The 27,797-nt window shown below is 41.8% G+C and overlaps 2 protein-coding genes and 2 pseudogenes across 2 annotated transcripts; all 4 read left to right on the forward strand.

Annotated features, from left to right (window-relative positions):
* Window positions 1–391: 391 nt before the first annotated feature.
* LOC106612824 (claudin-4) lies at window positions 392–1,750 on the forward strand. The gene has a single exon (XM_014214349.3). It carries the CDS (start codon window positions 530–532, stop codon window positions 1,154–1,156), a length of 627 nt encoding a protein of 208 aa, XP_014069824.1. The 5' UTR covers window positions 392–529; the 3' UTR covers window positions 1,157–1,750.
* A 10,915-nt stretch (window positions 1,751–12,665) lies between these two features.
* Window positions 12,666–13,782, forward strand: LOC106612820 (claudin-like protein ZF-A89; annotated as a pseudogene).
* Window positions 13,783–18,160: 4,378 nt separating this feature from the next.
* On the forward strand, window positions 18,161–19,543 carry LOC106612819 (claudin-4). The gene has a single exon (XM_014214343.3). The coding sequence runs from the start codon at window positions 18,339–18,341 to the stop codon at window positions 18,972–18,974; it is 636 nt and encodes a 211-aa protein (XP_014069818.1). The 5' UTR covers window positions 18,161–18,338; the 3' UTR covers window positions 18,975–19,543.
* Window positions 19,544–21,372: 1,829 nt separating this feature from the next.
* Window positions 21,373–21,851, forward strand: LOC106612755 (claudin-4-like; annotated as a pseudogene).
* Window positions 21,852–27,797: the final 5,946 nt, after the last annotated feature.

A 27,797-nucleotide genomic window follows, 5' to 3' on the forward strand; every position in this document is an offset into this window, starting at 1 on the left:
TATAATTGTGTAAATGTCAGATTATAATTATACCTGTCTAATTTTGATATCTGGTTTTGATGTAAAAGTAGAAAATCCTTATTCACAGATTTTTCCACAGAATGTAGTGTCAGCATGAAACTGGCAACAGAGAGAAGAGAATACTGAAACCCTGATACTGTGTTTATATTTTAAGGGTGTTGGCACACACAGTTCCTCTTTAGTTTGGCCAAAACTATTTGAACAATGGTGAGTCACAATGAGACTGTTCCACTTGTACCATTTAAGTGACAAGAGAAGACAAAAAACAGAATTACGACACATGCCCTGAGGGAGAAGCGGCAAGTCATGTCAAAGGTGTGTTGGAACGTTTGTGTGCCAAGCCCCTCCCAAGTCAGGTGTATAAAAGCACCTGCTCCCAGTATGGCTTAAACATTGACACTTGGATATTTTTCAAGCAAGACATACCAAGCAACTGATTTCTAAGAAGACACTCATTTTCGGCAGATTTCCTTCATCGACTCCTCCAGGACTTAAAGAAGAAGTAAAGATGGCATCTGCTGGGTTTCAGATGTTGGGCACAGCCCTGGGCATCATTGGCTGGATCGGGGCCATTGTGGTCTGTGCTCTTCCTCAATGGAAGGTCACAGCCTTCATCGGCGAGAACATAATCACAGCCCAAACCACTTGGCAAGGCATCTGGATGAACTGTGTGGTCCAGAGTACAGGTCAGATGCAGTGTAAGGTATATGACTCCATGCTGGCACTACCCCAGGACCTCCAGGCTGCTCGTGCTCTCATCATCATCTCTATCATGATGGGCCTGGTGGGCATCCTGCTCTCCGTGGCCGGGGGCAAGTGCACCAACTGCGTGGAGGATGAGAGGACCAAATCCAGAATAGGCGTGGGCTCGGGTGTAGTCTTCATCATCGCTGGCGTCCTGTGTCTCATCCCCGTCTGCTGGTCGGCCAACACCATCATCAGGGACTTTTACAACCCCATGCTGAATAGCTCTCAGAAGATGGAGCTGGGGGCTGCGCTCTACATCGGATGGGGGGCCGCGGCCCTCATGATCATTGGAGGAGGGTTCCTCTGTGCCAACTGTCCCCCTAAAGAGGACAATTACCCCACTAAGTACTCAGCTGCCAGGTCCACAGCACCCAGGGACTATGTTTGAGGAGTGGGAGAAACGCCCGAGAGAGAAAGAAGAGAAAGAAAAGCAAGAGAGATTATAAAAGACAGAGCGAGACTATGTATATTTATACAGGTGCTGTGCAGTGTGATCCTTACTGTCTCACATTGTGATTTTGTGATTGTTGGATCATGTTTGTATGATATCACAGCTTGGTTCCACTGCTAAATGACAAAATTCCAATGTATTTCATTAAAGACAGACTTCCAGACAGTGGCACTTGTATAAGTAAGAAATGACATGATGGCATGTAACGCACCCAGAAAAGGGTGTGGATGGACAATGCCAGCTAATACTCCTTCTGACGTATATTCACAATACATAGAATGAATAGCTAGGTATATAGGAACAGGAACTAGCCAAAGCTATATAGGAATAGGAACTAGCCAAAGCTATTATTTGAAAACATGTATAAAATATTTCAGAATGATCTGAATGGGTTTCCCATAACGTTTGCATTGAAAGTGTACATTTCATTCATCATTTTGACTAAATATATTTTTTAAATGTGTGTGATTCAGAAAATGTGAATTTCAATGGTGATAAAACTGTAAATAAATATTTTTGTTCAACTTCAAATGCAATGTCTCATGTTTTCTTTGACTGTACATGAGCAACAAGCTTTGATCATATATCAAATTAATGAATCTTTATCCCTCAGCATGGTCATGCTTATTCTTAGCTCTTCAGCCACACCCCACACCAACCGTCAAACAGACTATTTCATTGAGAAATCACAGAGTAGATAGATTAGACTACTATTTAGTAGACAATTTCACTTTAAGAGTAAACATCTCCATTCTCTTTTAAATATATACCATATATAGCCTCTAGCCATGCTGAAATGTAGGCCTAACATTTCCTACAGTAGCCTAGTTTGATAACCCACACCAAAATTGGTACATTTAACAAAATGGGAAGAAAAAAACTGATTGATGGCTAGATAAGACCTGAGATTGAGAAATGCTTTGCCTTTGGAATGGGAATGTTACTTTAGTCTACACTAGAATTCAGAGTAGGATGACACACCTTTGAAGTTCACATAGCATCTTGAGAATCCTTCATTGTGCAATGATGCCCCCTATAGGAATAGAAACATAGAACATCCTCATATGAAGAAAAAACAACATTATGTTACATGGTCCCCATCACTGCTAACTACACCCCACTTCATTTTGTATTTTGGCAGTCTCAGTGAAAACATTGTGTGTCCTGATAGAAGTGTAAATCAGTGTGCAGTCATAAAAAAATGATAGTTTTAAACACCTCCAAATAACACATTTCCTAATAACCCAACTCTTTCTCACAGTCTTCTTGTTAAAACTCCATAGTCAGTTTCCAAGTCATTCTTTGATATCAGTCACATAGTAGTGAGTCAGAAGGAATAGCTGTTTTGTTTCTGCGTCAAGTGGCTATATGACCGTGAAGCTGCTCTTTTCTCTTAGGTCAGCACTGCTAGAGGTTATTGGGCTTCTGTCTGTTTGTGTATAAACATCTCTCAGCAAATGGGAGCAGAGCAGGGAATTCTAGTAACACATACCTGCATCATATCTCTGTTTTTAACACATTACAAAATCTACCTTCTACAACACAACTCTAAAAATACTGGTATCTTTTGTGTGAACCATCTTTGAACTCTTTGGGAATAGCTGGACTCCTCGGGATCTGTCCGTACTCAGGTTGGTGTGTGTGAGACTCAGGTTGGAGTGTGTGAGACTCAGGTTGGAGTGTGTGAGGTCAGGAACAATCAGTTGACAGTGTGTGTGTGAGGAACTATTTAGTAAAGATGGTTTCCCAGGGGATCCAGATCATGGGAAAAGTAATGTTGTTGATCAGCTGTTTGACGCTCATCATCGTGTGTGCCCTGCCTATGTGGAAGGTCACAGCCTTCATCGGAGCCAACATTGTCACAGCACAAACCATCTGGGAGGGAATGTGGATGATCTGTGTGGTGCAGACCACGGGCCAGACGCAGTGTAAGGTCTACGACTCCATTCTGGCACTACCCCAGGACCTCCAGGCCGCCAGAGCCATGATCATCATCTCCATCCTGACCAGTATCGTCGGCATCTGCCTGTCGATCACTGGAGGGAAATGCACCAACTGCACAACAGAGGAGGGATCTCAACGTCAACAGTGAAGAGGCGATTCCAGGATGCTGACCTTCTAGGCAGAGTTCCTCTGTCCAGTGTCTGTGTTCTTTTTCCCCATCTTAATCTTTTATTTTTATTGGCCAGTCTGAGATACGGCTTTTTCTTTGCAGCTCTGCCTTGAAGGCCAGTATCCCGGAGTTGCCTCTTCACTGTTGACGTTGAGACTGGTGTTTTGTGGGTACTATTTAATGAAGCTGACAGTTGAGGACTTGTGAGGCGTCTGTTTCTCAAACTAGGCCTCCCACTCCTCTTTCTATTCTGGTTAGAGCCAGTTTGCGCTGTTCTGTGAAGGGGGTAGTACACAGCGTTGTACGAGATCTTCACTTTCTTGGCAATTTCTTGCATGGAATAGCCTTCATTTCTCAGAACAAGAACAGAGTGATGAGTTTCAGAGGAAAGTTATTTGTTTCTGGCCATTTTGAGCCTGTAATCGAACCCACAAATGCTGATGCTCCAAGCTACTCAACTAGTCTGAAGAAGGCCAGTTTTATTGCTTATTTAATCAGCACAACAGTTTTCAGCTGTGCTAACATGATTGCAAAATGATTTTGTAATCACCAATTAGCCTTTTAAAATGATAAACTTGGATTAGCTAACACAACGTGCCATTGGAACCCAGGGGTGATGGTTGCTGATAATGGGCATCTGTAGCCTATGTAGATATTCCATAAAAAATCAGCAGTTTCCAGCTACAATAGTCATTTACAACATTAACAATGTTACTGTATTTCTGATCAATTTGATCAGAAAAAATGTGATTTTCTTTCAAAAACAAGGACATTTCTAAGTGACCCCAAACTTTTGAACGGTAGTGTATATTTAATTTTATATATATATATAAAAATTAATAATAGGGGGCAGATCAGCTTTAATATTGCAGATAGATTGTGGTTTCCATCAATGTAATTGATCCCCCAGATATTTTTATGTAAATATATACAGTACCAGTCAAAAGTTTGGACACTACTCATTCAAGGATTTTTATTTATTTTGACTATTTTCCACATTGTAGAATAAAAGTGAAGACATCACTATTGGGTCACTATTTGTGGCGGCAGGTAGCCTAGTGGTTAGAGCGTTGGGCCAGTATCGAAAGGTTGCTAGATTGAATCGCCGAGCTGACAAGGTAAAAATCTGTCATTCTGCCCCTGAAACAAGGTCGTTAACCCACTGTTCCTATGCCTTCATTGTAAATAAGAATTTGATCTTAACTGACTTGCCAGGGTTAAATATCAAAACAATGAAATAACTCATGTAGTAACCAAAGAAGTGTTAAACAAATCAAAGTAGCCACCCTATTCCTTGATGACAGCTTTGCACACTTTTGGCATTCTCTCAACCAGCTTCACCCGGAATGCTTTTCCAACAGTCTTGAAAGAGTTCCCACATATGCTGAGCACTTGTTGGCTGCTTTTCCTTCACTCTGCGGTCCAACTCATCCCAAACCATCTCAATTGGGTTGAGGTCAGGTGATTGTGGAGGCCAGGTCATCTGATGCAGCACTCCATCACTCTCCTTCTCAGTCAAATAGACCTTACACAGCCTGGAGGTGTGTTGGGTCATTGTCCTGTTGAAAAACAAATGATAGTACCACTAAGCGCAAACCAGATGGGATGGCGTATCGCTGCAGAATGCTGTGGTAGACATGCTGGTTAAGTGTACCTTGAATTCTAAATAAATCACCAACAGTGTCACCAGTAAAGCACCCCCACACCCTCACACCTCCTCCTCCATGCTTCACGGTGGGAACCACACATGCGGAGATCATCCGTTCACCTACTCTGCGTCTCACAAAGACAGTTGGAACCAAAAATCTCAAATTTGGACTCATCAGACCAAAGGACAGATTTCCACTAGTCTAATGGCCATTGCTCGTCTTTCTTGGCCTAAGCAAGTCTCTTCTTTGAAGCATTTATTTGGGCCAGAATTTCTGAGACTAGTAATTCTAATGAACTTATCCTCTGTAGCAGAGGTAACTCTGGATCTTCCTATCCTGTGGCGGTCCCCATGGGAGCCAGTTTCATCACAGCGCTTGATGGTTTTTGTGATTGCACTTGAAGAAACTTTCAATGTTCTTGAAATGTTCCATTTTGACTGACCTTCATGTCTTAAAGTAATGATGGACTGTCGTTTCTCTTTGCTTATTTGAGCTGTTCTTGCCATAATATGGACTTGGTCTTTTACCAAATAGGGCTATCTTCTGTATACCACCCCATACCTTGTCACAACACAACTGATTGGCTCAAACGTATTAAGAAGGAAATAAATTCCACAAATTAACTTTTAACAAGGCACACCTGTTAACTGAAATGCATTCCAGGTGACTACCTCACGAAGCTGGTTGAGATAATGCCAAGAGTGTGCAAAGCTGTCATCAAGGCAAAGGGCAGCTGGCTACTTTGAAGAATCTCAAATATAAAATATATTTTGATTTGTTTAAAAAAAGAATGGTTTACTACATGATTCCATATGTGTTATTTGATAGGTTTGATGTCTTCACTATTATTTTACAATGTAGAAAATAGTAAAAATAAAGAAAAACCCTTGAATGAGTAGGTGTGTCCAAACTTTTGACTAGTACTGTATATAAAATATACATATATTTTTATATATTTTCCTTTATTATTTTCCACTAACCCTACCAGCCCTCCCCTAATTGTAGTATACTAATCGACAACAATACCTAAGCTCCTACTTCCACCTTATACATACTATATACATTTCACAGACACAGTATATTTTACAATAGTTATCTTTTGTTTGTTTTTAGTCTCATCCTTCAGCTCTACTCAACACCTCCCATCTATCTCTGAACACCATCCAGTTTTGATTCGTATTTGCCATATATTTTTCAACTGTGCTGTGGTGTTTCACAAATGTTCTGAACCTTTCTATTCTCATAGACTCTGCATATTGTAAATGAAAGATAATCATGAAGCTAAGAGTATTATTATATTATTGATCAATTGACTATGACTGTTTTTAAATCACCCAGCAGTGCTATTTGCAGAGTTTGCTCCAGGTAAATGTTACAATTCTTCAGCCATTCCTGAACCTGCGACCAAAAACGACATATGGACAGTACCAAGAAAAATGGTCTCTTCGCAAACAAAATCTGCACAGCTGGGATGGTTTTATCCCAAATATATATATTATTCTATTGGTTGCAAAAATGTTGTATAATAATTTAAATAGAAAAACTCGAAGTTTTGAATCCAGCATAGTTTTGTGTATCAGTTCATAAACCATGTGCCTTTTATTTCCAATCCATATGGCACAGCTTAAATGAAACTGGTATACTTTTTTGTTCATCACAATTTTCTTTAACCAATTTTGGTCTTTAATGCAGAGCTGACAGACATGTTCCTTACTTTCTCCCCCTTCCACTTGCCTCTTCCATTTTTGCGATGATGCTGTAATTAGTTGGTTGTCATTTTGAGTAGAGCAGACATTTCCATATATTTTTGTTAACTGCATGTGTGCCATAATGTCTGAGATGTTGATCATGTCAGTGTAATGTCAAAGATCCACTTAATTCAATTCAAATTAGGACACTGTGCTCAAAGGACTTGTCTGACAGTTCTTATAGCGAAAACAGTGAGTGTTGAAATCACAAAGAACTTGAATGAGTTTGTTGAGTTAAAAGTAATAATGTTGTGAGTTATTTTATAAGTGTAATATTGTTGTTTTTTAAACACCTGTTTTCTCAACCACTAAAGTACCCTGTTTATATCCATTAATGTAAAATTAAATCCATTAGGTTAGGAATATATCAATGGAGTTATGTCTCCATTTTGGCACTGTTTTAACTTTGTTCCTGTGATTTAAAACAATTGTATGATCATTGTAAATAAACAGTACAATATAATCAGTCCGTATTGTCCATTTATTTATGAAAGTGCAACAATTAATCCCTCAAATGTGTACTTTGACTGGAGTTTTAGTGAGGAGCATTATCTCTCTGTTGTGGTAAAACATTTGAGCCAGTACCAGTACATACACCCCTATATGCTCTGCTCTGCTTGGTGGGTAAACCTTGACCTATTTAGAAAGACTTGTGAGATGCTTGATAACAATCAGAGATGCATGTTGACTTGACCATAAAACAGTAAGCGATTTACACAGTCAGCCCAATTCTGATATTTTTTCCACTAATTGCCCAATCACATCAGATCTTTTCGCATCAGATCTTGTCAGAGCTGATCCGATTGACCGAAATACCAATTAGTGAAAAAAGATCAGAAATGGGCTGCCTGTGTAAATGCTGCCTCTAAAACATCTGTAGCCTACTGTCATTGTTAGGCCTATTACATTAGGTTTCAGTCAGACCTACTGATTCGTCTATCACACCAATGGGCCAATCCGCACAGCACCAGACAATTGTTATCAAGTGCGGTTAATCTAGACCCCACAGGTGCATACAAACCGCTTTGCCATGGCATGGTCGACAGGTACAAGCATAGGCTTTTATAAAGGTAACCACTGTTGGCATCGTAGCACCATTTAGAAGTAGCCTACAATGCCTTCAGCTTGTTCGCAAATTCTGGGCATTAGCCTCGGCGTGACCCGGATGGTTTGGATACATTATTATCTGTGCGCTTCCCTTTGGAAAGTGATCACGTTTATTGGCAACAACATTGTCACAGCACATATAATGTGGCTGGCCTTTGGGTTAACTGCGTGGTAGAGAGTACGGGGCAAATGCAGTGTAAGTCTTCGACTCCATGCTGGCACTACCTTAGGAGCTACAGGCACCCCGTGCCCTGGTGGTCATCTCCATCATGGCCGCACTCATCGCCATCCGGCTGTCTATGGCTGTGGGGAAATGCACCAATTGCATCGAGGACGAGCGGTCAAAGTCCACAGTCGCCACAGCAGATGTTTCATTGTCGCTGGCATCCGGGTCTGCTTGCAGTACCAGTGCGTGGGTAAAATCACTGGGGAAGTGTTGATGATTAGTTATTTTAGAAGGAGACCAAGTCAAGACGTTGGACCGGGTGGATTCAGTTTATAGTAAGGCAGTTTATTATGAGACAAAGATATTTGGCAAAGCGTGCACGGACTCCTTCGTTTAGCTCATAGGGAACTAGCAGAAGAGAGCCCCGAAACATAGTGTACATCCAATTTATACAATGAAATAACAGTGTGTTGACGTTGAGTCTAGTAGGTCCGCTCTCCTGACTGGTCGATGAGTGGAGGGACGGTCCACTCTCCAGGTGGTGTCGACTTCCCATTGGCCCTTGGCAGTGTCCTTTGTCCTCGGAGTCCAACACACCTAAGTGTGTGTGTGTGTGTGTGTGTGTGTGTGTGTGTGTATTTCTGGTAATTCGTGTCTGGGTGCTTGCGATATTCATGGAATGTTGTTCTTTACACCAGTGGTCAGTTCGTGTGGCTAGGGCTTAAGTCAGCCATCTGTCTCTGGGTGTGGTCGTGATTGGTATCAGTTGGTCGCTCAATATGTCTCTGGAATTTTGTTGTGTGCTGTTGTGAAACATGTTGTGCAAATGCCCTCCTTATATATCATTAGGTAAAACGTTAGATTATCTTTATTACAGAAGCCAAAAAAATGTAGTCCAATCAATGTAAGCTAAATATGATGTGGCTGTCCATGGTTCTGATTTCTATCTGTGGGGTTCAGGTAGAAAACATGTCGACTCACCCTACTTGTAGAGAAACGCCAATGCCATCCTCATCTCTTTCATGTTGACGAAAATGTATGATTCTGTCATACAGTACACACTTGTATTTTTTGTTATATTAGGCTACCTGGCCAAAATCTTAGGCTACCTGGCTAAAATGCTTGCTAATTTCCATTCATGGGCAACGTTAGCTAGTTATTATTAGCCTTCTACATCTAGCTACATATTGCATTTCCATCTCAGGCCAGGGGCACAACAATGTATGAATTAATGGTTGGATCAGAATTATAATCATTCGCCGTTATAATCATTGGCCAGTATGGAGAATTAAGTAAAACCACAAGTCCAAATCCCTATCTCCATCAATAGCTAATTTAGGAAAGGTTCAATTTTAGCTAGTTGGCAAGCTAGCCACCGAAGGACAAAACAACAAGATGCATCAATTCATGTTTTTCTGTCAATGACGTATGCTCTCAATGGGATTTGATAGGGGCTCGCTGGCTTCGCTTGCCTTCAATTCTACGGGCAGCAACAATGTCATGCTTGTTTAGACCAGACAGCATCAGATATATAAATGGCCTACACGTAGAGCGATAGGGGCACTGTTTCTCTCGTTCGGATGCTTTCTCCCGTGAGAAACATTCAGCCGCTTGCGAATTGAAGGAAAATTATGAAACACAGACAAAATGATTTGGTTCGTTTTTTTTAAACGCCTGTCTTCCCTTGGCATCCGTGAATACAATCCACTGTATGGATATAGACTTGCTACAGTATGTTCTGTATACACATTTCTCCTCTAGCCACTCCCAGTTACCACACATTTAGATATTGTTCTGACATGCTTTGTTTTGCTTCTCACTTCGCTGCTAAAAATACAATGAACATTTTATAAACCAGAATAGTTTTACTAGTGAATTCCAATAACTGATTATGCAACCGTGAGCCTGCAATAGACTATACAAGGTCAGTGATTCAGTAACTCAGTCACAACATTGAGATGCGATATATCTCGTTAACTTGACATGAGCTTGACTTTACTAAATACATTTAGATACAAATGAAATGTATTAATTTCCGTGACTGAGTAGCTTTTCCCATCAATGTTCCTATTTGATAAATATCACAGGATGTTTACAATGCTAGGTGGCATTGTTAGGTTTGTCATAGTTTTTGTCATGTGGGTGGCAGGCAGTTTCTTCTTCATTTGTCATAATAGAACTATGCAGGGAGAGGGCATAAGTATATACCACTAGATAGCAATTGTGCGTCATCAGTGTATTTGATGGAGGGACATGACTGAGGTGTTGCACTATAATGCAGGTTTCTTTGAATAGAAAGAGAACAAACCGTGAAACAGTCATTCAGAGTGAAACAATTATGCTAAAGTTGATACTGGGCGGAATATGAGGATGATTTGGTCATTCAATCTTACTGAATATTAATGAACTGTCTCTGTAAAACTACTGAATATAACGTGACAATCAATGATTTGATATTAGACTTTATCTTAACACAATAACAAAGCACCTAAGGCTAAGATAATTTACTGGTGAGACAAATTAGAAAAATAACTAAAGGAAGGGATGTCATTTTAAGATCTTTCAACATTTTCTGCATGAGAACGGCATAACTCGAACCGCTCTCTCTCCCTGATCGACAGATCTGATAGCATGGGAACATAATACTGCTTTCTCACAGCTTAGTGTGAACCGACTCAACTCACTCCAGTCTTTTCATATAGTCAACCATCATTTATTATTTTATTGATTTAGATGCTACGAGAGTGGATTGATTGCCTTTTTACAATAATAGATCAGAATTGCCATTATAATCATTGGCCAGTATGGAGAATTAAGTAAAACCACAAGACCAAATCCCTATCTCCAGCCATGGCTAATTTAGGATAGAGCCAAATTCAGCTAGCTGGCTAGCTAGCCACCGGAGGACAACAACACAACGAGACGCAACAATTCAAGTTTTTCTGTCAATGGCGTGTGCTCTTAATGAGATTTGATAGCTCGCTGGCTTCCCTTGCCTTCAGTGCTATGGGCAGCAACAATGTCATACTCGTTTGGACCAGACGGCATCAGATAGATGGCATACACGTAGAGAGACAGAGGGATGCTGTTTCACTCGCTTGGATGCTTACTCCTGTGAGATACATTCGGCCTCATGCGAATTGAAGGAAAATTAGAGGAAACATACATTATTTTATGTTTAAAAAAAATAATGGTAACATTTTTTGTCCTTCCCTTGGCATCCATGAATACACGCCACTGTCTGCTTTTCAGTTCATTTTTTATTTTTATTTTTATTTAACCTTTATTTAACTAGGCAAGTCAGTTAAGAACAAATTCTTATTTACAATGATGGGCTACCAAAAGGCAAAAGGCCTCCCGTGGGGACGGGGCCTGGGGTTAAAAAATAATAATAAATACAATATAAATATAAGGTTTCATACCATTCCCAACCAAAGCTCACGCTGAGGTTGGCTTAGTTCTGTAGTTGACATGTTAGTCCCTTTTAACGTATAGACCATCGTCTTATCGTCCTCGGAACAGGGGGTTACATTTTCGTCAAGGGCTTATATAGTGGAGGGAGAGAAGGGTGTGTTTCATAGTTTATAACCCATGTCTCTTCACAGGGGCGGGCCACTGATTGAGCAGGGCTCTAACCGTATGAAAACCCAATTCTCTCATTTGGAAGCTAAAATTACATTTAATCTTATCACAAATAGTTTCATATTCAAACATTTAATTTGCACAACAATTCCATGTGAATCTGATAACTAGAATGTGTAGACTTTCCCAGATACAGTTTATGTCGTCCTGTCATCAGTCATAATGTCTCAGATGACCACCGAACAGACATCATATACATTAAGTACCAACGCATATTTTCAACTGGTTCTATTACTGAGATATGGTTCCTTTCCCCCCACTTGTTTGATGTTCCCAGACTCTCTATGTTTAACAACAGCTATTCAAGAGTCCTTCAGTAGAGTCAGAGAGAGAGGGAAGGGAGAAAGGTATTTATGGGGGGGGGGGGGGGGGGGTCATAAGCCTTACCCACAGGCCAACGTCATGACACTGTAGTTGTTTGGGGTCTCCATGTTTGAACCATTTTCCCAACACCATGTGCTCAATGTATCTTAAGAATAATCTAAATGGCTCTTGTGATTAGATGAGGGCTTTTGGGATGAAGACATGTTCTTATGTGTTTTGAACATGTCACCAATACCATTTTCCCTAAATTGCAAGTTGTTGACAGTTTATTGTAACCTGCAGATGATGAAATGCAACATGATCAGACTGCAGTGAGTCACTTGTGGAAACAAATAACACTTTGACTAACTGGGAGGGGAATGTTACTTTCATCATAACACATCCTATCCTAGCATTTTTGAAGTATAGTATTTCCCAATGTTGATACACGGTGTCAGTAAAACCAATTTTCTTATTTGTAAAATAAATAGGCCTGCCTATACGTGTATTTACATTTTCAAAGTCACAATGAAGGTTTGGGATTGAGCATTTTGACAGATGGTCATGCCTTCAGGGAAGTGCCAGTTTCAGTGTCTATTGATGGTATTTGGTGGAAAGAAGTGTGACCATCTGAACTCCAGGTTGTTTTGAACCTGTCGCATATGAAAGAGAGCTTTCTGAAGATGACAGTATTGAGTTAAAGATTGTCACCACTCCTTCAGCTCTGTCTGAGTGTCACACAGTATCTACAGCGTGACAGTCTGAGGAATCTGGTCTGTCCAGAACAACTCACCTCGTGACAGGAAACCACTCCTCCTGCATATTCGTCTTCCTCAGCAGGCTCCAGTTGTTTCTGACTTAGGCAGCCAGACTTCTCTTTCTCCCACTCCAGACACAGCCTCTCGCCATGGGGAGGATTGGCAAGGAGGTGTTGGGCCAGCTGCTCAGCTTAATCGGCTTCGTGGGGGTGGCAGTGACCACGGGTATCCCCATGTGGAGGGTGGCCACGTACATGGGTGCTAACATTGTGACAGGCCAGATCGTGTTGGACGGCCTGTGGATGAACTGCGTGATGCAGAGCACGGGACAGATGCAGTGTAAGATAAATGACTCAGTGATGAGGCAGCAAGGGCCTTGGTCATCGCCTCCATCATCTTCAACTTTGTTGGCCTGATTGTCACCTTCATCGGGGGCCAGTGCACCAGCTGCCTGAAGTCTGATTCCTCCAAGAGTAAAGTGACGATCCTTGGAGGCATCCTGCTGCTCATAGGTGCTATTCTGGTCCTCATCCCCGTTTGCTGGTCAGCGGCATTCACTATCTCAGACTTTAATAACTCTCTGACCATTGAGACCCAGAGGAGGGAGATAGGAGCCTCCATCTACATCGGCTGGGGCTCCACAGCGCTGCTCCTCATCGGGGGGGATCATCCTCTGCACCTCCTGCCCACCCCAGAAGATGTATGGGTACCCAAGCTATCCTCAAGGAGCGCCCATGTACCCCTATCCAGGCCAACCAATGGTCCAGCCAGGGCCCTATGGGAGAGTTTACACCCCAACCAGCAGACCCTACTCAGGGACAGGGTCGTATTCACAATGTAAATCCTGAAGTATTGACTTCTAGTATGCAAACGTTATGAGAAATTGTTTAATAATGAGAATGGATGTAGCGTAAATGTTCATTTTAGCAGCAGCCTGTGTTTTTCTCCCATTGTGCAACTGATGCTGTTGTTTTGTAAATAGCTGGTTGGTCTATGACTTGTGATGTATCGGTACACAAAAACAACACATTTTTCTGTAAATATTTTTACCAAAAATAAACACACTTTATGATATAATGTGAAGTCTTAATGTGTCTTTGTGGAAAAGTTGGGAAACAACAGCTGCAATATTAAATGTATATGAAATATGAGCAATAATCATACCAATAATCAAAGCCTATGCATTTTCTTACTTACAATTCATGTTTTAAAAGTTGCATTTTGAATTAAATTCTCCCTTAAATCATGAATCTAAAAGTCTAAACCATTGGGGGCAGTGGTGGAAAAAGTACCCAATTGTCATACTTGAGTAAAGGTAATGATACCTTAATAGAAAATGACTCAAGTAAAAGTAAAAGTCACCCAGTAAAATACTACTTGAGTAAAAATCAAAGTATTTGGTTTGAAATATACTTAAGTATCAAAAGTAAATGCAATTTCTCAAATATACTTAAGTATCAAAAGTAAAAGTATAAACAATTTCAAGTTCCTTATATTAAGCAAACCAGACGGAACAATTATCTTGTTTTTTTACTTAAGTACTTTACAATACTGACGGGGGGTGGGGGGGGGGGGGGGGGGAGTGGGTACTAAGCTAACGTATGAAATTGTTTTAAGATGTTCATACCATGGATCATGTAGCTATTTGATTTGGAATTTTAGGACCCCTTCAGGTATCAAAAAAATATATTTGAAAAATATTGCATTTGGCCTTTTCTACTATAGCCCATAGAAGCACATAGAATAACACATTCATAAATGGCAAAAAAGACAGTAAAAAAGAAATCATGAATAATAAAGTGTTGAAGTGTCTGTGCTATATCTAGAAGATATAAGAAAGCTCAGGAAATATATATATATATATATATATATATATATATATTTTTATATATACATATTTAACCCCTTTATTTTTGTTTCCACAAAACTACCTCCATACTTCTTCTATTCTTTTGTATGGGTTACCTTAAAAGATGAGCCCCGTGACACATAGTTTGTAGCCCAAACAGTTTGGACTCTACAGAAAATGGCACATCACCGTTACTGACATCAGACGAGTCCCGTGGGGCTTGTAGGGGTTGTAGAGCAAAACGGAGAAGTCTCATCTTTCCATATTAGTTTTGTAGGCCAAACCGTTCAGACGCTACTGACATTTTCGTGAGAAGCCAGATTTTAGGGATGTCTCATGGGCTGACAAACACCGCTGTAGCTTGGCCACCTTCCACCGCAGATGCAGAAGGTTGACATAGGTGGATATGGCAGATTGAGACACAGCCCATGCAAAAAATGATATCTCTAGCTTAAACTGATGGATTTTGATGGGGTGCGTCAATAGACTCTTAAGGATTTTATGGGATCAACATCTTTTAGTTACATGATTGTCACGTTTGTCGTAGGATGAAGAAGCGGACCAAAGTGCAGCGTGTGTATCGTTCCACATTTTCTTTATTAAACTGTGAAACTAACAATACATACAAAACTAAATGAACAAAACAACAAACTGTGACTGTCACGTCCTGACCCTGGTATGAGGTCATTTTTCCTTAGTAGATTGGTCAGGGCGTGACAGGGGGGTGTTTCGTCTATGTGTTTTGGGTTTTCTGTTTTCTATGTGGGTTGTCTAGAGTTTCATTCTATGTTGTCATTTTCTATGTTGTGGCCAGGTATGGTTTCCAGTCTATCGTTGTCTCTGATTGGAAGCCATACTTAGGCAGCCTATTTTTCATGGGGTTTTGTGGGTGGTTGTTTCCGTTTAGTCTAGAGTACCTGACGGGAAAGTTGTTGGTTGTTTTATTGTTTTGTTGTTGAAGTGTTTTCATTAAAAATCTAAGAATGAGCACTATACACGCTGCGCCTTGGTCTCCATTCAACGACCCCTGTGACAGTGACGAAGAGTACAAAATGCACTTACTCAAAAACAGTCTCCCACAAACCCAGGTGGGAAAAACAACTACTTAAGTATGATCTCCAATTAGAGACAACGATGACCAGCTGCCTCTAATTGGAGATCATCCCAAAAAAATCCCAACATAGAAATACAAAACTAGAACATAACATAGAAAATCTAAACTAGAAAAAAACCCTGTCATGCCTGACCTACTCTACCATAGAAAATAACAGCTTTCTATGGTCAGGACGTGACAATGATGACGTATCTGGTAATTTCTGTTTATTTTGGCGATAGCATGGTTACTCAAAAGCTACCTCGTATCTCCTCTCTCCAAATATACAAACATCCCACTGGGCACACACTGGTTGAATCTATGATGTTTCCACGTATGTAACAAGGGTCGTATGAAGGGGACCAAGGCGCAGCGTGTAAAGTGCTCATATAAAACAGGCTGCCTAAGTATGGCTTCCAATCAGAGACAACGATAGACACCTGCCTCTGATTGGAAACCATACCCGGCCAAAACATAGAAAACAAAACATAGAATGCCCACCCACCTATCACACCCTGGCCTAGCTAAACAGAGAAAACACAGCTCTCCTAGGTCAGAGCGTGACAGTACCCCCCCCAAAGGTGCGAACTCCCGGCCGCAAACCTGAACCTATTGGGGAGGGTCTGGGTGGGCATCTATAATTGGCGGCGGCTCTGGTTCGGGGCGTAGCCCCCACACCGCCCGCTGATCGCTGGAGGCTCCGGGCTGAGGAGCGTCGCTGGAGGCTCCGGGCTGAGGAGCGTCGCTGGAGGCTCCGGGCTGAGGAGCGTCGCTGGAGGCTCCGGGCTGAGGAGCGTCGCTGGAAGCCCCGGGCTGAGGAGCGTCGCTGGAAGCTCCGGGCTGAGGAGCGTCGCTGGAGACTCTGGACTGGAGAGCGTCTCTGTAGGTTCCGGACTGGGGACCTTCGCTGCAGGCTCCGTGCCATGGATCATCACTACAGGCTCCGGGCCATGGATCATCACTGGAGGCTTCGTGCCATGGATCATCCCAACAGGCTCCGGGCCATGGATCATCACTGGAGGCTTCATGCCATGGATTATCACTGGAGGCTTCGGACCATTGATCATCACTGGAGGCTTCCTACAGGGAGCTGGAACCGGTCTCACCGGACTGGGGAGACGCACTGAGGACCGAGTGCTCAAAGCAGGCACCGGCCTTACTGGGCTAATGAGGCGAACTGGAGGGAGAGTGTGGGAAGCAGGAACAGGACTTCCTGGATTCTGGAGGCACACTGGAGAGAGAGTGCGAGAGGCAGGCACATGCTCACCACAATAAGCACGGGGAGTTGGCTCAGGGCTCACCCCTGGCCCAGCCAAACTACCTGTGTGCCCCCCCCCAAAAAAAAGTTTGGGGGCTGCCTCTCGTTCTTCGCCGGGAGGCTCCAATATCTGTCAATGACTTGCCCCCAAGTCCAGTTTCTCCTCCTCATCCATTCCATGTGTGACCAGGTGTCCATCTCTGCCTGGGCACGCCGCTTGATCCAGTCATGGTGGGTAGTTCTGTAGCAAGGGTCGTATGAAGGGGACCAAGGTGCAGCGTGTAAAGTGCTCATATTTCTTTTAATGACGACACTTAAACAAAAATAACAAAAACGACAGCCAACAGTTCTGTCAGGTACATGAACAAAATGGAAAAGAACTACCCACAAAACCAAGGAAAAACAGGCTGCCTAAGTATGGCTTCCAATCAGAGACAACCATAGATACCTGCCTCTGATTGGAAACCATACCCGGCCAAAACATAGATAACAAAACATAGAATGTCCACCCACCTATCACACCCTGGCCTAGCTAAACAGAGAAAACACAGCTCTCCTAGGTCAGAGCATGACAACGTAATTTCAATAAAATTAGGTCCGTTGAACCAACGTGGAATAGATGTTGAATTGATGTCCATGCTCAATGGGATAGTTTTGAGATTCGAAACTGTAACTCAAATAGGTTGTTTAATTAGATTATCAACAGCTTTCTTTAAAATCAAGGTCTCTTAGATCTGTACCGGCTTAAAGGCAATGTTCTGTAATGTGTTTATTTAATGTATTGGTTTATTACATGAAAGAAATTAGTTCAGGATCAAAACCAAGAAAACAGAAAGTGAATATAGGCCTAAACTTACTTCTGGCTATGACAAATCACAATTCTGGTGGTATTAGCAACTTGACTAGAGGAAAAAATTGTTGCAATAAACAATGTCGTCATGAAAGCGTGGAACAAAATTAGTAGCGTCGAACTTCCTGCCATGACTAATTCAGGTGGCATTGTGGACAGCTTATGTCTCTACCATAACCTGTGAGCAGACAGGTCTAACCTCCCAGCTATCCAGCGTTCACTACAGAGGCATTGTTTGAATGGACAAATTACTATCTGTTCACAGGTCTTGTTTTCGTTAGCGTGTCCAAAGAGATTGATTGCACATCTCATCGAAACCGGTCGTCAACCACACATACCGACCGGGGAAGTGAAAGAATCTGGTCCGGTTTGAAAATTACCATGTCAACTGGTTTCAGGTCAGGGGGGAAGAGGTTGACTCCACCCTTTCAGGAGCAGAGAGATCCATATAACTTCAGGGGATGTGACTGAGCCATTAGATAACAACGATTGCAACCAAGCTGAGCTGACCTGCATTGACTCTCCTCTACAACCTCTGCCTAAGCTTCATTGATTTTACAACAAAAAACAAGAAGTCTTCAAAATGGTGTCGATGGGAAGACAGATGCTGGGCTTCGTCCTGGCTATCATCGGGTTCCTGGGGACCATCATTGTGTGTGCCCTGCCTATGTGGAAAGTCACAGCCTTCATCGGAGCCAACATCGTGACTGCTCAGGTCATCTGGGAGGGCCTGTGGATGAACTGTGTAACCCAGAGCACGGGACAGATGCAGTGCAAGATCTACGACTCCCTTCTGGCCTTACCCCAGGACCTGCAAGCTGCCAGAGCTCTGAGCGTCATTGCCATCATCGCGTCATGCTTCGGCATCCTCCTGGGAATTGCTGGAGGAAAGTGCACCAACTTCGTGGAGGATGAGGCTTCCAAAGCTAAAGTAGCCATTGCCAGTGGGATCATTTTCATCGTGGCTGGCGTCCTCATCCTCGTCCCTGTCTGCTGGTCCGCCAACACCATCATCAGGGATTTCTACAACCCCCTGTTGGTCGAGGCCCAGAGGAGGGAGCTGGGGGCCTCGCTATACATCGGCTGGGGCACCGCAGGGCTCCTGATCCTGGGAGGGGGTCTCCTCTGCAGCTCCTGCCCACCCAAGGAGGAGCGTGACGACTACCCAGTGAAGTACTCACAGGCAAGATCCACAGCTACCAGCAGAGCTTATGTTTGAGCAGGAAACTGTTGAAAGAGAGACTATAAATTATTTGATTATCTTTGGTAATCTTCTGTGAATTGAAAATACCCTGCAAGTTACTGGCATTTTCAAGTCTTGTTCTTCTGCATTTTACATTTTGAAAGTGATGTGAAATCAAAACAGAATGAATCTATGAAAACAAATTTACTGAGTACTTCAGGACTTTGCAAGAAAAAGACAAGACAGAACTCTTGCCCATAAGAGAAGTAGTGCTACTGTATATGCTGCCTGTAGGGATCATCTCATGAGTCATGAGGTGATGGCTGAAGTGAATTGAAGCCATTCCCATAACCCTAACTTCTCTTTTGCTGTATAAGGACACTGTACCAGAATGATAATATTGATATTCATGTAAGAACATGGGCAATATGATTTGAGAGTTAAACCATAGGTACAGTATATATGTATGATTCACTTGTCATAACTTTGTACTGTAGATCACAGTATGTTTTGCAAACATACAATATATGTTCATTGATTATGTCTAAAGAACTTATTCAATTGCTAACTTTATTTTTTTAATAAAAAGTTTCCAACAAAGTTTATACATTGGTCTTAACTGTCTTTTTTTAATAAATAGACTCCAAGTTACTGTGATTTCCTTTTTCTCAGCTGAAATCTTAGATGTCTAATAGCATAGTATTTAGGTGAAACGACCTTCTGATGATCCTTCCTCACTGCCTTCTGTTTGAATGACACCAAAAGTGGTTTTGGAAAGTGGGACTTTACATTCCATTGATTCGAGTAAGAATGTGAGGAAAATATTTAGTCCTGTCACACAATCCTGAGAACACTGATTTCTTCTAAGGATTTGAAATAAATTTACCCCATTATACCCTCTGAGACATTTACTGTAAGACTGGCAGTGACAGATTGACACCATTTAGTTTTCTAAATCTTTAAGTTGGGGCAAGAATGCACAGATGAACCAGTTACCCAACTTACGTCCTGTCAGATAAGAAAACAGTTCTGCTATTTAAACTGGCTTCCTCTCAGAACCAGCTATGTAGAATTTAGGTCTGCCAGACAAACATTAGAAAAACTGGTAGAACCTGGTTTGTTTTCATTGTTAAATAGACAATAGTCCCTACTTTCTTTAACTGTGAAGCATTAAGAACAGTATTACCTTATCACCCCTGAAACTACATCGTAATTCCTTGTGACATGTTTTGGTATACTAGGCACATCTTCTTCTTGTGAAAGTGACACACTTTCTACATACTGTACATTACATAATGCTTTAGTTAACAGTGCACATGGAGAAATATGTTGTATGACTTTAAACAGATTAGATTATCTCTTGTTCTCTCCCCCCTCTCTCTCTTCTGTCCATTGGTGTGCCAATGCAATGTGAATGTCTCCAAACCGGTTGGGGCATACTACATGTTCTGGATACTGTGGTGACGTCTCTAAGCCAGTGAGAGTGAAGCTTGGCATATGTCACGTCCTGACCAGTAAAGGGGCTGTTTGTTATTGTAGTTTGGTCAGGGCGTGGCAGGGGGTGTTTGTTTAGGGTGTTTCAGGGTTGTTTGGGTTATGTTCAATGTTAGTGTATTTCTATTTTATTTCTAGTTGGTCTATTTCTATGTGGTGTTTATTGGGTTGACCTTCAATTGGAGGCAGCTGCTTCTCGTTGCCTCTGATTGAAGGTCCTATTTATAGGGGGGTTTGTTCTATGGGGGTTTGTGGGTAGTTGTTTCCTGTTTAGTGTTTGTTGCACCTGACGGGACTGTTTGGAGTCGTTTGTTTTGTATACGTGTTTTATTTTGTTTTTCCTTCTTCAAATAAAAAAGAAGATGAGTATACATTTTCCCGCTGCGTTTTGGTTCACTCCTTACGACAATCGTGACAGCATAGGTGCGTCAGCAAAGTAAAACACATCACTGTTGTTTTTTAAGTTGAGAATGAGTAAACTAAGAAGGTATGATGAGTTAAAAAATCCTCTCTTTTATTTTCTGCCCTCCCACAACTATCTATAAACTTAATTCAGCACTATTTGCCATCTATTGCTGATAATGTCAAATCCCATTGAAAGTTTATTTTGCAGTTTGAGCTTTTAAGCTGGTGAGTTTTCTGGCACATACCTACATCCTCGTTCCTCATCGTGTGTTTGAACCATAACAGCTTTTGTAAACCGATCTACCATCTCCAAAAAGGAGAATAAAATGAAACACTCACCTTTATTGTCCACAGACAACAAAGAATCCTGTAAGGCTGGTATTCTTTGGCTGGATCTCTGTTTCTTATAACAGCCAGTAACACTCTTCTTTCTCGTTTTCAAATGTACATAAACACTTGATCACCTTCCAATATTAACTTGGAGACACAGAGTGAGTCGACGAGTAGAGCGAGACAGAGAGTCACTGCATTCAGAATGGGTTCCATGGGCATGCAGATGCTGGGCAGTGCCCTGGCCTTGCTTGGCTGGGTGTGGACGATCATTGTCTGCGGCGTGCCCATGTGGAGGGTTACAGCCTTCAACGGAAACAACATTGTCAACTCGCAAACCATATGGGAGGGCATCTGGATGAGCTGTGTGGTCCAGAGCACGGGCCAGATGCAGTGTAAGGTAAATGACTGCTAGCCCTCAGCTCCGACCTGCAGGCTGCCAGAGCGCTGGTCGTGGTGGACATCATGGTAGGAATCGCCAGCCTCCTCATGGCGTTCGCCGGGGGGAAGTGCACCAACTTTGTGGTGGAGGAGGTAGCCAAGGCACAGGTGACAGTGGGGGCAGGGGGGGTGCTCATCATCAGTGGGTTCCTGTGTCTCATCCCTGTATCCTGGACGGCTAGTATCTTCATCCAGGACTTCTACAACCCGCTCCTGGTGGATGCCCTCTGTGAGGGGGCTTAGTCGTCAGGTCACATCAAAGCAGCAGGTTCTGTGGCAAGCCCTTCCACCCCAACAAAGACCTACATTTAACATGACAGTTCATGGGACAAACTGGTTGGCATGAACATTTCAAAAGGTATTGGTGGTATAAGGTATATGGACAGACAGTGGAATATGAAGGAAAAGGTTCCAGTGGAAGGATGTTGTATGCACAGACAGTGTACTATGAAGGAAAATATGCACAACTTTTCTTAGCCAGGGAAACACTACACTATTAGAAAAAAGGGTTCCAAAACGGTTATTCAGCTGTCCCCAAATCAAATCAAATTGTATTGGTCACATACACATGGTTAGCAGATGTTATTGCGAGTGTAGCGAAATGCTTGTGCTTCTAGTTCCGACAGTGCAGTAATATCTAACAACTACCTAATACACACAAATCTAAGTAAAGGAACGGAATAAGAATATATAAATATATGGATGAGCGATGATCGAGCGGCATAGGCAAGATGCAATTGATGGTACAAAATACAGTATATACATATGAGATGAGTAATGCAAGATATGTAAACATTATTAAAGTGGCATTATTAAAGTGACTAGTGATCCATTTATTAAAGTGGCCAATGATTGCAAGTCTGTATGTAGGCAGCAGCTTCTCTGTGTTAGTGATGGCTGTTTAACAGTCTGATGGCCTTGAGATAAAAGCTATTTTTCAGTCTCTCAGCCCCAGCTTTGACCCACCTGTACTGACCTTACCTTCTGGATGGTAGCGGGGTGAACATGCAGTGGTTCTGGTGGTTGTTGTCCTTGATTATCTTTTTGGCCTTCCTGTAACATCAGGTGCTGTAGGTGTCCTGGAGTGCATGTAGTTTGCCCCCGGTGATGCATTGTGCAGACGCACCACCCTCTGGAGAGCCTTGTGGTTGTGCGTAGTGCAGTTCTGTACCAGGAGGTAATACAGCTGAACAGAATGCTCTCAATTGTGCATCTGTAAAAGTTTGTGAGGGTTTTAGGTGACAAGCCGAATACATTTAAACTCAGTTTTTCACAATTCCTGACATTTAATCCTAGTAGAAATTCCCTCTCTTAGGTCAGTTAGGATCACTACTTTATTTTAAGAATGTGAAATGTCAGAATAATAGTAGAGAGAATGATTTATTTCAATTAGTATTTGGTAGCATTGCCTTTAAATTGTTTAACTTGGGTCAAACGTATCAGGTAGCCTTCCACAAGCTTCCCACAATAAGTTGGGTGAATTTTGTCCCATTCCTCCTGACAGAGCCTCCTGACAGGCCTCCTTGCTTGCACATGCTTTTTCAGTTCTGCTCACAAATATTCTATAGGATTGAGGTCAGGGCTTTGTAATACCTTGACTTTGTTGTCCTTTAGCCATTTTGCCACAACTTTGGAAGTATACTTGGGGTCATTGTCCTTTTGGAAGACCCATTTGCGACCAAGCTTTAACTTCCTGACTGATGTCTTGAGATATTGCTTCAATATATCCACATAAGTTTCCATCCTCATGATGCCATCTATTTTGTGAAGTTCACCAGTCCCTCCTGCAGCAAAGCACCTCCACAATATGATGCTGCCACCCCCATGCTTCATGGTTGGGATGGTGTTCTTCGGCTTGCAAGCCTCCCCCTTTTCCCTCCAAACATAACGATGGTCATTATGGCCAAACAGTCATATTTTTGTTTCATCAGACCAGAGGACATTTCTCCAAAAAGTACGATCTTTGTCCCCATGTACAGTTGCAAACCATAGTCTGGCTTTTTTAATTGCGATTTTGGAGCAGTGGTTTCTTCCTTGCTGAGCGGCCTTTCAGGTTATGTCGATATAGGACTCGTTTTACTGTGGATATATATACTTTTGTACCTGTTTAATCCAGCATCTTCACAAGGTCCTTTGCTGTTGTTCTGGGATTGATTTGCACTTTTCGCACCAAAGTACGTTCATCTCTAGGAGACAGAACTCGTCTCCTTCCTGAGCGGTATGACGGCTGTGTGGTCCCATGGTGTTTATACTTGCGTACTATTGTTTGTACAGATGAACGTGGTACCTTCAGGGGTTTAGAAATTGCTCCCAAGGATGAACCAAACTTGTGGAGGTCTACAATTTTTTCCTGATGTTTTGGCTGATTTCTTTTGATTTTCCCATGATGTCATGCAAAGAGGCACTGAGTTTGAAGGTAGGCCTTGAATATATCCACAGGTACACCTCCAATTGACTCAAATGATGTCAATTAGCCTATCAGAAACTTCTAAAACCATGACATCATTTTCTGGAATTGTCCAAGCGGTTTAAAGGCACAGTCAATTTAGTGTATATAATCTTCTGACCCACTGGAATTGTGATACAGTGAATTTTAAGTGAAATAATCTGTCTGTAAACAATTGTTGGAAAAATTAGAGTAGTGATAATGGAATTTATATGTTTAAGGTTTTGACTAAATGATTCCACCCTGAAAATGTATAACTGGGTGATTATAAGATAAATTCACTAATGTGTGTGCATAGGACAAGTTAACAAATTAAGACTTTGCTATTTAGCAATATAAGGGAGTCATTTAAGGAAAAGGGGAACTGTTAACAGACAGCTTGTGGAAGACAACTTGTGACCACTGTGAAACTGTCACGTCCTGACGAGTAAAAGGGGTTATTTGTTATTATAGTTTGGTCAGGACGTGGCAGGGGGTATTTGTTTAGAGTGTTTCGGGGTTTGTTGGGCTATGTGTTTATGTAGAGGGGTGTTTGTTTAGAGTCTTCCGGGGTTTTCGGTTATATTCTATGTTAGTATATGTCTATGTTCTGGTCTAGTCTTTCTAGTTCTATGTTTAGGGTTATTGGTTTGACCTTCAATTGGAGGCAGCTGTTCTTCGTTGCCTCTGATTGAAGGTCCTATATAGAGGGGTGTTTTTGTAATGGGTTTTGTGGGAAGTTGTTTTTGCACTGCTGTGTTTAGCCTGCAATACTGTGCGTCCGTTCGTTTTCTTGTTTAGTTTTTTTTCAGTGTTCAAATAAAAGTTAAAATGAGCACTCAACCCGCTGCATCTTGGTCTACTACATACGACGACCGTTACAGAAACTGATAACAGGAAGTAGGTTTCCTCACCCAGGGAGGGGAGAAACCGTTAGGCTTACAGTAGATTATGTAACATGGGGCAGGATATGATAAGCAATATATGTGTTGGAGAAGAATGGTAAATACGCTTTGACAGTGCTAAAGAAGAGGAGGGGCATTTATAAGGGGTATGACATATGGTATAACCAAACATGTGAGGTATAAAAGGCTATGTACATTGTATGATATTCGGAGCCCTCGTGAATAAACATTCTGATTATTGTAAGCTGGGCCTCCGTCTGTTTCATTCAACCAGAATCTTACAAATTCTGGGTTGCAGACTGAGTAGTTTAATTGAAGTTCAGTTTAAGAACATTGAGAATAGAATTCTCATAACAAGTAGATGTCCTAACCAACTTGTCAAAACTATAGTTTGTTAACCTGTCTGGGCTAGGGGGCAGTATTTTCACGGCCGGATAAAAAACGTACCCGATGTAAACTGGTTACTACTCTTGCCCAGAAATGAGAATATGCATAGTATTAGTATATTTTAATAGAAAACACTATAAAGTTTCTAAAACGGTTTGAATGGTGTCTGTGAGCATAACAGAACTCATATGGCAGGCAAAAACCTGAGACAATTCCAAGCAGGAAGTGGCTTGTCTGAGAATTTGTAGTTCTTCCTTTGATTCTCTATCGAAACTACACTATCTCTGGGGTTACGTAGCACTTTCTAAGGCTTCCATTGGCTCTCTAAAGCCTTCAGAAAGCGGATTGAGGCGTCTCCTGTCTCTGGGCAGAGTATAGTAGCTCAGTTTCTCAGTGGTCTGCCTGGTGACTAAGAGATTGGATATGCTCATTCACGAGACCACGCTGTTTTTTCTTTTCCTCTTTGAATGAATACACTATTGTCCGGTTGGAATATTATGGCTATTTTACGAGAAAAATACCATAAAAATTGATTTTAAACAGCGTTTGACATGCTTCAAAGTATTGTAATGGAACTTTTAGATTTTTTTTGTCTCGAAATGCGCTCGCGCGTTACCCTTTGGATAGTGACCTGAACGCACAAACAAAACTGAGGTATTTGGACATAACTATGGATTATTTGGAACAAAAACAACATTTCTTGTGGAAGTAGCAGTCCTGGGAGTGCATTCTGACGAAGATCAGCAAAGGTAATACCATTTTTCTAATACTAATTCTGAGTTTAGTGTGCCCCGAAGTTGGCGGGTGTCAAAATAGCTAGCCGTGATGGCTGAGCTATGTACTCAGAATATTGCAAAATGTGCTTTCGCCGAAAAGCTATTTTAAAATCTGACACAGCGATTGCATAAAGGAGTTCTGTATCTATAATTGTTAAAATAATTGTTATGTATTTTGTCAACGTTTATGATGAGTAATTTAGTAAATTCACCGGAAGTTTTCGGTGGGGATACATTTTCTGTACATCACATGCCAATGTAAAAAGCAGTTTTTTTTATATAAATATGAACTTGATTGAACAAAACATGCATGTATTGTATAACATAATGTCCTAGGAGTGTCATCTGATGAAGATCATCAAAGGTTAGTGCTTCATTTAGCTGTGTTTTGGGTTTCTGTGACATAAATGCTTGCTTGGAAAATGGTTGTGTGATTATTTTGGGCTATGTACTCTCCTAACATAATCTAATGTTTTGCTTTCGCTATAAAGCCTTTTTGAAATTGGACAATGTGGTTAGATTAACGAGAGTCTTATCTTTAAAATGGTGTAAAATAGTCGTATGTTTGAAAAATTGAAATTATTGCATTTTTTAGGTTTTTGTATTTCGCGCCACGCTGTTCCACTGGCTGTTGAATAGAGTGGGACGGTGACGTCCCACCTACCCATGGAGTGGTTGAAAAACTAGTTTTAATGACTCCAGCCTAAGTGTATGTAAACTTCCGACTTCAACTGTACAGTGGGGGAAAAAAGTATTTGATCCCCTGCTGATTTTGTACGTTTGCCCACTTACAAAGAAATGATCAGTCTATAATTTTAATAGTAGGTTTATTTGAACAGTGAGAGACAGAATAACAACCAAAAAATCCAGAAAAATGCATGTCAAAAATGTTATAAGATGATTTGCATTTTAATGAGGGAAATAAGTATTTGACCGCTCTGCAAAACATGACTTAGTACTTGGTGGCAAAACCCTTGTTGGCAATCACAGAGGTCAGATGTTTCTTGTAGTTGGCCACCAGGTTTGCGTACATCTCAGGAGGGATTTTGTCCCACTCCTCTTTGCAGATCTTCTCCAAATCATTAAGGTTTCGAGGCTGACGTTTGGCAACTCGAACCTTCAGCTCCCTCCACAGATTTTCTATGGGATTAAGGTCTGGAGACTGGCTAGGCCACTCCAGGACCTTAATGTGCTTCTTCTTGAGCTACTCCTTTGTTGCCTTGGCCGTGTGTTTTGGGTCATTGTCATGCTGGAATACCCATCCACGACCCATTTTCAATGCCCTGGCTGAGGGAAGGAGGTTCTCACCCAAGATATGACGGTACATGGCCCCGTCCATCGTCCCTTTGATGCGGTGAAGTTGTCCTGTCCCCTTAGCAGAAAAACACCCCCAAAGCATTATGTTTCCACCTCCATGTTTGACGGTGGAGATGGTGTTCTTGGGGTCATAGGCAGCATTCCTCCTCCTCCAAACACGGTGAGTTGAGTTGATGTCAAAGAGCTCCATTTTGGTCTCATCTGACCACAACACTTTCACCAGTTGTCCTCTGAGTCATTCAGATGTTCATTGGCAAACTTCAGACGGGCATGTATATGTAGTCTTGAGCAGGGGGACCTTGCGGGCGCTGCAGGATTTCAGTCCTTCACGGCGTAGTGTGTTACCAATTGTTTTCTTGGTGACTATGGTCCCAGCTGC

Source organism: Salmo salar, chromosome 09 (assembly GCF_965601325.2).
Source record: "Salmo salar chromosome 09, fSalSal1, whole genome shotgun sequence".
Lineage (NCBI taxonomy): Eukaryota > Metazoa > Chordata > Actinopteri > Salmoniformes > Salmonidae > Salmo > Salmo salar.